General features: G+C 57.3%; 1 protein-coding gene across 1 annotated transcript in view; it reads right to left on the bottom strand.

Annotated features, from left to right (window-relative positions):
• Positions 1-365: 365 nt before the first annotated feature.
• LOC141157785 (uncharacterized) overlaps positions 366-10795 on the bottom strand; it is a 53287-nt gene continuing 42857 nt past the window's right edge. Inside the window, exons 8-11 of the mRNA XM_073645314.1 lie at positions 4090-4419; positions 1079-1153; positions 785-844; positions 366-413 (exon numbers count right to left, since the gene is read on the bottom strand). Coding sequence (XP_073501415.1) covers positions 366-413; positions 785-844; positions 1079-1153; positions 4090-4419 — 513 coding nt within the window. The remainder of the gene's footprint in view (positions 414-784; positions 845-1078; positions 1154-4089; positions 4420-10795) is intronic.

The following is a 10795-nucleotide window of genomic DNA, read 5'->3' as shown; positions in this document are numbered from 1 at the left end:
TGGAGGAGGCAGGAGAGCTGATACTGGAGGAGGCAGGAGAGCTGATACTGGAGGAGGCAGGAGAGATGATGCTGCAGGAGGCAGGAGAGATGATGCTGGAGGAGGCAGGAGAGCTGATGCTGGAGGAGGCAAGAGAGCTGATGCTGGAGGAGGCAGGAGAGCTGATGCTGGAGGAGGCAGGAGAGCTGATACTGGAGGAGGCATGAGAGCTGATACTTTAGGAGGCAGGAGAGCTGATGCTGGAGAAGGCAGGAGAGCTGATACTGGAGAAGGCAGGAGAGATGGTGCTGGAGGAAGATGGTGAGATATTGCTAGAAGAGGTGGAGGCAACAGAGAGGACACTAGAGGAGGAGGAAGAATTGGTGCTAGAGGAAGCAGGAGAACTGATACTGGAGGAGGCAGGAGAGCTGATGCTGGAGGAGGAAAGAGAGCTGATATTGGAGGAGGCAGGAGAGCTGATGCTGGAGGTGGCAGGAGAGCTGATACTGGAGGAGGCCGGAGAGCTAATGCTGGAGGAGGCAGGAGAGCTGATATTGGAGGAGGCAGGAGAGCTGATGCTAGAGGAGGCAGGAGAGCTGATCCTAGAGGAGGCAGGAGAGCTGATGCTGGAGAAGGCAGGAGAGCTGATGCTGGAGGAGGCAGGAGAGCTGATACTGGAGGAGGCAGGAGAGCTGATGCTGGAGGAGGTAGGAGAGATGATGCTGCAGGAGGCAGGAGAGCTGATACTGGAGGAGGCAGGAGAGCTGATGCTGGAGGAGGCAGGAGAGCTGATACTGGAGGAGGCATGAGAGCTGATACTTGAGGAGGCAGGAGAGCTGATACTGGAGGAGGCAGGAGAGCTGATGCTGGAGAAGGCAGGAGAGCTGATACTTGAGGAGGAAGGAGAGCTGATACTGGAGGAGGCAGGAGAGCTGATGCTGGAGAAGGCAGGAGAGCTGATACTGGAGAAGGCAGGAGAGATGGTGCTGGAGGAAGATGGTGAGATATTGCTGGAAGAGGTGGAGGCAACAGAGAGGACACTAGAGGAGGAGGAAGAATTGGTGCTAGAGGAGGCAGGAGAACTGATACTGGAGGAGGCAGGAGAGCTGATGCTGGAGGAGGAAGGAGAGCTGATATTGGAGGAGGCAGGAGAGCTGATGCTGGAGGAGGCAGAAGAGCTGATGCTGGAGAAGGCAGGAGATCTGATGCTGGAGGAGGCAGGAGAGCTGATGCTGGAGGAGGCAGGAGAGCTGATACTGGAGGAGGCAGGAGTGCTGAAGCTGGAGAAGGCAGGAGAGCTGATACTGGAGGAGGCAGGAGAGCTGATGCTAGAGGAGGCAGGACAGCTGGTACTGGAGGAGGCAGGAGAGCTGATGCTGGAGAAGGCAGGAAAGCTGATGCTGGAGGAGGCAGGAAAGTTGATACAGGAGGAGGCAGGAGAGCTGATGCTGGAGAAGGCAGGAGAGCTGATACTGGAGATGGCAGGAGAGCTGATACTGGAGGAGGCAGGAGAGCTGATGCTGGAGAAGGCAGGAGAGCTGATACTGGAGGAGTCAGGAGAGCTAATACTGGAGGAGGCAGGAGAGGTGATGCTGGAGGAGGCAGTAGAGCTGATACTGGAGGAGGCAGGAGAGCTGATGCTGGACAAGGCAGGAGAGCTGATGCTGAAGGAGGCAGGAGAGCTGATGCTGGAGGAGGCAGGAGAGCTGATACTGGACAAGGCAGGAGAGCTGATGCTGGAGGAGGCAGGAGAGCTGATACTGGAGGAGGCAGGAGAGCTGATGCTGGAGGAGGCAGGAGAGCTGATACTGGAGGAGGCAGGAGAGCTTATGCTGGAGGAGGCAGGAGAGCTGATATTGGAGGAGGCAAGAGATCTGATATTGGAGGAGGCAAGAGAGCTGATGCTGGAGAAGGCAGGAGAGCTGATGCTGGAGGAGGCAAGAGAGCTGATGCTGGAGAAGACAGGAGAGCTGATACTGGAGGAGGCAGGAGAGCTGATACTGGAGGAGGCAGGAGAGCTGATACTGGAGGAGGCAGGAGAGCTGATACTGGAGGAGGCAGGAGAGCTGATGCTGGAGGAGGCAGGAGAGATGATACTGGAGGAGGCAAGAGATCTGATATTGGAGGAGGGAACAGACCTGATGCTGGAGAAGGCAGGAGAGCTGATGCTGGAGGAGGCAGGAGAGCTGATGCTGGAGAAGACGGGAGAGCTGATGCTGGAGGAGGCAGGAGAGCTGATGCTGGAGGAGGCAGGAGAGCTGATACTGGAGAAGGCAGGAGAGCTGATACTGGAGAATGCAGGAGACCTAATACTGGAGGAGGCAGGAGAGCTGATACTGGAGGAGGCAGGAGAGCTGATGCTGGAGGAGGCAGGAGAGCTGATGCTGCAGGAGGCAGGAGAGCTGATGCTGGAGGAGGCAGGAGAGCTGATGCTGGAGAAGGCATGAGAGCTGATGCTGGAGGAGGCAGGAGAGCTGATGCTGGAGGAGGCAGGAGAGCTGATACTGGAGGAGGCAGAGAGCTGATGCTGGAGAAGGCAGGAGAGCTGATACTGGAGGAGGCAGGAGAGCTGATGCTAGAGGAGGCAGAAGAGCTGATACTAGAGGAGGCAGGAGAGCTGATGCTGGAGAAGGCAGGAGAGCTGATGCTGGAGGAGGCAGGAGAGCTGATACTGGAGGAGGCAGGAGAGCTGATACTGGAGGAGGCAGGAGAGATGATGCTGCAGGAGGCAGGAGAGATGATGCTGGAGGAGGCAGGAGAGCTGATGCTGGAGGAGGCAAGAGAGCTGATGCTGGAGGAGGCAGGAGAGCTGATGCTGGAGGAGGCAGGAGAGCTGGTACTGGAGGAGGCATGAGAGCTGATACTTTAGGAGGCAGGAGAGCTGATGCTGGAGAAGGCAGGAGAGCTGATACTGGAGAAGGCAGGAGAGATGGTGCTGGAGGAAGATGGTGAGATATTGCTAGAAGAGGTGGAGGCAACAGAGAGGACACTAGAGGAGGAGGAAGAATTGGTGCTAGAGGAAGCAGGAGAACTGATACTGGAGGAGGCAGGAGAGCTGATGCTGGAGGAGGAAAGAGAGCTGATATTGGAGGAGGCAGGAGAGCTGATGCTGGAGGTGGCAGGAGAGCTGATACTGGAGGAGGCCGGAGAGCTAATGCTGGAGGAGGCAGGAGAGCTGATATTGGAGGAGGCAGGAGAGCTGATGCTAGAGGAGGCAGGAGAGCTGATCCTAGAGGAGGCAGGAGAGCTGATGCTGGAGAAGGCAGGAGAGCTGATGCTGGAGGAGGTAGGAGAGATGATGCTGCAGGAGGCAGGAGAGCTGATACTGGAGGAGGCAGGAGAGCTGATGCTGGAGGAGGCAGGAGAGCTGATACTGGAGGAGGCATGAGAGCTGATACTTGAGGAGGCAGGAGAGCTGATACTGGAGGAGGCAGGAGAGCTGATGCTGGAGAAGGCAGGAGAGCTGATACTTGAGGAGGAAGGAGAGCTGATACTGGAGGAGGCAGGAGAGCTGATGCTGGAGAAGGCAGGAGAGCTGATACTGGAGAAGGCAGGAGAGATGGTGCTGGAGGAAGATGGTGAGATATTGCTGGAAGAGGTGGAGGCAACAGAGAGGACACTAGAGGAGGAGGAGGAATTGGTGCTAGAGGAGGCAGGAGAACTGATACTGGAGGAGGCAGGAGAGCTGATGCTGGAGGAGGAAGGAGAGCTGATATTGGAGGAGGCAGGAGAGCTGATGCTGGAGGAGGCAGAAGAGCTGATGCTGGAGAAGGCAGGAGATCTGATGCTGGAGGAGGCAGGAGAGCTGATGCTGGAGGAGGCAGGAGAGCTGATACTGGAGGAGGCAGGAGTGCTGAAGCTGGAGAAGGCAGGAGAGCTGATACTGGAGGAGGCAGGAGAGCTGATGCTAGAGGAGGCAGGACAGCTGGTACTGGAGGAGGCAGGAGAGCTGATGCTGGAGAAGGCAGGAAAGCTGATGCTGGAGGAGGCAGGAAAGTTGATACAGGAGGAGGCAGGAGAGCTGATGCTGGAGAAGGCAGGAGAGCTGATACTGGAGATGGCAGGAGAGCTGATACTGGAGGAGGCAGGAGAGCTGATGCTGGAGAAGGCAGGAGAGCTGATACTGGAGGAGTCAGGAGAGCTAATACTGGAGGAGGCAGGAGAGGTGATGCTGGAGGAGGCAGTAGAGCTGATACTGGAGGAGGCAGGAGAGCTGATGCTGGACAAGGCAGGAGAGCTGATGCTGAAGGAGGCAGGAGAGCTGATGCTGGAGGAGGCAGGAGAGCTGATACTGGAGGAGGCAGGAGAGCTGATACTGGAGGAGGCAAGAGAGCTGATGGTGGAGAAAGCAGGAGAGCTGATGCTGGACAAGGCAGGAGAGCTGATGCTGGAGGAGGCAGGAGAGCTGATACTGGAGGAGGCAGGAGAGCTGATGCTGGAGGAGGCAGGAGAGCTGATACTGGAGGAGGCAGGAGAGCTTATGCTGGAGGAGGCAGGAGAGCTGATATTGGAGGAGGCAAGAGATCTGATATTGGAGGAGGCAAGAGAGCTGATGCTGGAGAAGGCAGGAGAGCTGATGCTGGAGGAGGCAAGAGAGCTGATGCTGGAGAAGACAGGAGAGCTGATACTGGAGGAGGCAGGAGAGCTGATACTGGAGGAGGCAGGAGAGCTGATACTGGAGGAGGCAGGAGAGCTGATACTGGAGGAGGCAGGAGAGCTGATGCTGGAGGAGGCAGGAGAGATGATACTGGAGGAGGCAAGAGATCTGATATTGGAGGAGGGAACAGACCTGATGCTGGACAAGGCAGGAGAGCTGATGCTGGAGGAGGCAGGAGAGCTGATGCTGGAGAAGACGGGAGAGCTGATGCTGGAGGAGGCAGGAGAGCTGATGCTGGAGGAGGCAGGAGAGCTGATACTGGAGAAGGCAGGAGAGCTGATACTGGAGAATGCAGGAGACCTAATACTGGAGGAGGCAGGAGAGCTGATACTGGAGGAGGCAGGAGAGCTGATGCTGGAGGAGGCAGGAGAGCTGATGCTGCAGGAGGCAGGAGAGCTGATGCTGGAGGAGGCAGGAGAGCTGATGCTGGAGAAGGCATGAGAGCTGATGCTGGAGAAGGCAGGAGAGCTGATGCTGGAGGAGGCAGGAGAGCTGATGCTGGAGAAGGCAGGAGAGCTGATACTGGAGCAGGCAGGAGAGCTGATGCTAGAGGAGGCAGGAGAGCAGATACTGGAGGAGGCAGGAGAGCTGATGCTGGAGAAGGCAGGAGAGCTGATGATGGAGGAGGCAGGAGAGCTGATGTTGGAGAAGGCAGGAGAGCTGATGCTGGAGGAGGCAGGAGAGCTGATAATGGAGGAGGCAGGAGAGCTGATACTGGAGGAGGCAGGAGAGCTGATGCAGGAGGAGGCAGGAGAGCTGATACTGGAGAAGGCAGGAGAGCTGATACTGGAGGAGGCAGGAGAGCTGATGCTAGAGGAGGCAGGAGAGCTGATACTGGATTAGGCAGGAGAGCTGATCCTGGAGGAGGCAGGATACCTGATGCGGGAGGAGGCAGGAGAGCTGATACTGGAGGAGGCAGGAGAGATGATGCTGCAGAAGGCAGGAGAGCTGATGCTGGAGGAGGCTGGAGAGCTGATACTGGAGGAGGCAGGAGAGCTGATGATGGAGAAGGCAGGAGAGCTGATACTGGAGAAGGCGGGAGAGCTGATACTAGAGGAGGCAGGAGAGCTGATGCTGGAGTAGGCAGGAGAGCTGATGCTGGAGGAGGCAGGAGAGCTGATACTGGAGGAGGCAGGAGAAATGATGCTGCAGGAGGCAGGAGAGTTGATACTGGAGGAGGCAGGAGAGCTGATGCTGGAGGAGGCAGGAGCGCTGATTCTGGAGGAGGCAGGAGAGCTGATACTGGAGGAGGCATGAGAGCTGATGCTGGAGAAGGCAGGAGAGCTGATACTGGAGAAGGCAGGAGAGCTGATGCTGGAGGAGGCAGGAGAGCTGATGCTAGAGGAGGCAGGAGAGCTGATACTGGAGAAGGCAGGAGAGCTGATGCTGGAGGAGGCAGGAGAGCTGATGCTGGAGGAGGCAGGAGAGCTGATACTGGAGGAGGCAGGAGAAATGATGCTGCAGGAGGCAGGAGAGTTGATACTGGAGGAGGCAGGAGAGCTGATGCTGGAGGAGGCAGGAGCACTGATTCTGGAGGAGGCAGGAGAGCTGATACTGGAGGAGGCAGGAGAGCTGATGCTGGAGAAGGCAGGAGAGCTGATACTGGAGAAGGCAGGAGAGCTGATGCTGGAGGAGGCAGGAGAGCTGATGCTGGAGGAGGCAGGAGAGCTGATGCTAGAGGAGGCAGGAGAGCTGATGCTGGAGGAGGCAGGAGAGCTGATACTGGAGGAGGCAGGAGAGCTGATACTGGAGGAGGCAGGAGAGCTGATACTCGAGAAGGCAGGAGAGCTGATGCTGGAGGAGGCAGGAGAGCTGATAATAGAGGAGGCAGGAGAGCTGATGCTGGAGAAGGCAGGAGAGCTGATACTGGAGGAGGCAGGAGAGCTGATACTGGAGAAGGCAGGGGAGATGGTGCTGGAGGAAGATGGTGAGATATTGCTGGAAGAGGTGGAGGCAACAGAGAGGACACTAGAGGAAGAGGAAGAATTGGTGCTAGAGGAGGCAGGAGAGCTGATACTGGAGGAGGCAGGAGAGCTGATACTGGAGGAGGCAGGAGAGCTGATACTGGAGAAGACCGGTGAGCTGATATTGGACGAGGCAGGAGAGCTGATGCTGGAGAAGGCAGGAGAGCTGATGCTGGAGAAGGCAGGAGAGGTGATACTGGAGGAGGCAGGAGAGCTGATGCTGGAGAAGGCAGGAGAGCTGATACTGGAGGAGGCAGGAGAGCTGATGCTAGAGGAGGCAGGAGAGCTGATCCTAGAGGAGGCAGGAGAGCTGATGCTGGAGAAGGCAGGAGAGCTGATGCTGGAAGAGGCAGGAGAGCTGATACTGGAGGAGGCAGGAGAGCTGATGCTGGAGGAGGTAGGAGAGATGATGCTGCAGGAGGCAGGAGAGCTGATACTGGAGGAGGCAGGAGAGCTGATGCTGGAGGAGGCAGGAGAGCTGATACTGGAGGAGGCATGAGAGCTCATACTTGAGGAGGCAGGAGAGCTGATACTGGAGGAGGCAGGAGAGCTGATGCTGGAGAAGGCAGGAGAGCTGATACTTGAGGAGGCAGGAGAGCTGATACTGGAGGAGGCAGGAGAGCTGATGATGGAGAAGGCAGGAGAGCTGATACTGGAGAAGGCGGGAGAGCTGATACTAGAGGAGGCAGGAGAGCTGATGCTGGAGGAGGCAGGAGAGCTGATGCTGGAGGAGGCAGGAGAGCTGATACTGGAGAAGGCAGGAGAGCTGATACTGGAGGAGGCAGGAGAGCTGATGCTAGAGGAGGCAGGAGAGCTGATACTGGATTAGGCAGGAGAGCTGATCCTGGAGGAGGCAGGATACCTGATGCGGGAGGAGGCAGGAGAGCTGATACTGGAGGAGGCAGGAGAGATGATGCTGCAGAAGGCAGGAGAGCTGATGCTGGAGGAGGCTGGAGAGCTGATACTGGAGGAGGCAGGAGAGCTGATGATGGAGAAGGCAGGAGAGCTGATACTGGAGAAGGCGGGAGAGCTGATACTGGAGGAGGCAGGAGAGCTGATGCTGGAGGAGGCAGGAGAGCTGATGCTAGAGGAGGCAGGAGAGCTGATGCTGGAGGAGGCAGGAGAGCTGATACTGGAGGAGGCAGGAGAGCTGATACTGGAGGAGGCAGGAGAGCTGATACTCGAGAAGGCAGGAGAGCTGATGCTGGAGGAGGCAGGAGAGCTGATAATAGAGGAGGCAGGAGAGCTGATGCTGGAGAAGGCAGGAGAGCTGATACTGGAGGAGGCAGGAGAGCTGATACTGGAGAAGGCAGGGGAGATGGTGCTGGAGGAAGATGGTGAGATATTGCTGGAAGAGGTGGAGGCAACAGAGAGGACACTAGAGGAAGAGGAAGAATTGGTGCTAGAGGAGGCAGGAGAGCTGATACTGGAGGAGGCAGGAGAGCTGATACTGGAGGAGGCAGGAGAGCTGATACTGGAGAAGACCGGTGAGCTGATATTGGACGAGGCAGGAGAGCTGATGCTGGAGAAGGCAGGAGAGCTGATGCTGGAGAAGGCAGGAGAGGTGATACTGGAGGAGGCAGGAGAGCTGATGCTGGAGAAGGCAGGAGAGCTGATACTGGAGGAGGCAGGAGAGCTGATGCTAGAGGAGGCAGGAGAGCTGATCCTAGAGGAGGCAGGAGAGCTGATGCTGGAGAAGGCAGGAGAGCTGATGCTGGAAGAGGCAGGAGAGCTGATACTGGAGGAGGCAGGAGAGCTGATGCTGGAGGAGGTAGGAGAGATGATGCTGCAGGAGGCAGGAGAGCTGATACTGGAGGAGGCAGGAGAGCTGATGCTGGAGGAGGCAGGAGAGCTGATACTGGAGGAGGCATGAGAGCTCATACTTGAGGAGGCAGGAGAGCTGATACTGGAGGAGGCAGGAGAGCTGATGCTGGAGAAGGCAGGAGAGCTGATACTTGAGGAGGCAGGAGAGCTGATACTGGAGGAGGCAGGAGAGCTGATGATGGAGAAGGCAGGAGAGCTGATACTGGAGAAGGCGGGAGAGCTGATACTAGAGGAGGCAGGAGAGCTGATGCTGGAGGAGGCAGGAGAGCTGATGCTGGAGGAGGCAGGAGAGCTGATACTGGAGGAGGCAGGAGAAATGTTGCTGCAGGAGGCAGGAGAGTTGATACTGGAGGAGGCAGGAGAGCTGATGCTGGAGGAGGCAGGAGCGCTGATTCTGGAGGAGGCAGGAGAGCTGATACTGGAGGAGGCAGGAGAGCTGATGCTGGAGAAGGCAGGAGAGCTGATACTGGAGAAGGCAGGAGAGCTGATGCTGGAGGAGGCAGGAGAGCTGATGCTAGAGGAGGCAGGAGAGCTGATACTGGAGATGGCAGGAGAGCTGATGCTGGAGGAGGCAGCAGAGCTGATGCTAGAGGAGGCAGGAGAGCTGATACTGGAGGAGGCAGGAGAAATGATGCTGCAGGAGGCAGGAGAGTTGATATTGGAGGAGGCAGGAGAGCTGATGCTGGAGGAGGCAGGAGCACTGATTCTGGAGGAGGCAGGAGAGCTGATACTGGAGGAGGCAGGAGAGCTGATGCTGGAGAAGGCAGGAGAGCTGATACTGGAGAAGGCAGGAGAGCTGATGCTGGAGGAGGCAGGAGAGCTGATGCTGGAGGAGGCAGGAGAGCTGATGCTAGAGGAGGCAGGAGAGCTGATGCTGGAGGAGGCAGGAGAGCTGATACTGGAGGAGGCAGGAGAGCTGATACTGGAGGAGGCAGGAGAGCTGATACTCGAGAAGGCAGGAGAGCTGATGCTGGAGGAGGCAGGAGAGATGATAATAGAGGAGGCAGGAGAGCTGATGCTGGAGAAGGCAGGAGAGCTGATACTGGAGGAGGCAGGAGAGCTGATACTGGAGAAGGCAGGGGAGATGGTGCTGGAGGAAGATGGTGAGATATTGCTGGAAGAGGTGGAGGCAACAGAGAGGACACTAGAGGAAGAGGAAGAATTGGTGCTAGAGGAGGCAGGAGAGCTGATACTGGAGGAGGCAGGAGAGCTGATACTGGAGGAGGCAGGAGAGCTGATACTGGAGAAGACAGGAGAGCTGATATTGGAGGAGGCAGGAGAGCTGATGCTGGAGAAGGCAGGAGAGCTGATGCTGGAGAAGGCAGGAGAGGTGATACTGGAGGAGGCAGGAGAGCTGATGCTGGAGAAGGCAGGAGAGCTGATACTGGAGGAGGCAGGAGAGCTGATGCTAGAGGAGGCAGGAGAGCTGATCCTAGAGGAGGCAGGAGAGCTGATGCTGGAGAAGGCAGGAGAGCTGATGCTGGAAGAGGCAGGAGAGCTGATACTGGAGGAGGCAGGAGAGCTGATGCTGGAGGAGGTAGGAGAGATGATGCTGCAGGAGGCAGGAGAGCTGATACTGGAGGAGGCAGGAGAGCTGATGCTGGAGGAGGCAGGAGAGATGATACTGGAGAAGGCAGGAGAGCTGATGCTGGAGGAGGCAGGAGAGCTGATGCTGGAGGAGGCAGGAGAGCTGATGCTAGAGGAGGCAGGAGAGCTGATGCTGGAGGAGGCAGGAGAGCTGATACTGGAGGAGGCAGGAGAGCTGATACTGGAGGAGGCAGGAGAGCTGATACTCGAGAAGGCAGGAGAGCTGATGCTGGAGGAGGCAGGAGAGCTGATAACAGAGGAGGCAGGAGAGCTGATGCTGGAGAAGGCAGGAGAGCTGATACTGGAGGAGGCAGGAGAGCTGATACTGGAGAAGGCAGGGGAGATGATGCTGCAGGAGGCAGGAGAGATGATGCTGGAGGAGGCAGGAGAGCTGATGCTGGAGGAGGCAAGAGAGCTGATGCTGGAGGAGGCAGGAGAGCTGATGCTGGAGGAGGCAGGAGAGCTGATACTGGAGGAGGCATGAGAGCTGATACTTTAGGAGGCAGGAGAGCTGATGCTGGAGAAGGCAGGAGAGCTGATACTGGAGAAGGCAGGAGAGATGGTGCTGGAGGAAGATGGTGAGATATTCCTAGAAGAGGTGGAGGCAACAGAGAGGACACTAGAGGAGGAGGAAGAATTGGTGCTAGAGGAAGCAGGAGAACTGATACTGGAGGAGGCAGGAGAGCTGATGCTGGAGGAGGAAAGAGAGCTGATATTGGAGGAGGCAGGAGAGCTGATGCTGGAGGTGGCAGGAGAGCTGATACTGGAGGAGGCCGGAGAGCTA

Source organism: Phyllobates terribilis, unplaced genomic scaffold (genome assembly GCF_046119375.1).
Source record: "Phyllobates terribilis strain yellow unplaced genomic scaffold, ASM4611937v1 Scaffold_8__6_contigs__length_399053987, whole genome shotgun sequence".
NCBI classification, from domain to species: Eukaryota; Metazoa; Chordata; class Amphibia; order Anura; family Dendrobatidae; genus Phyllobates; species Phyllobates terribilis.
This window is presented reverse-complemented; position numbering and strand designations above follow the sequence as displayed.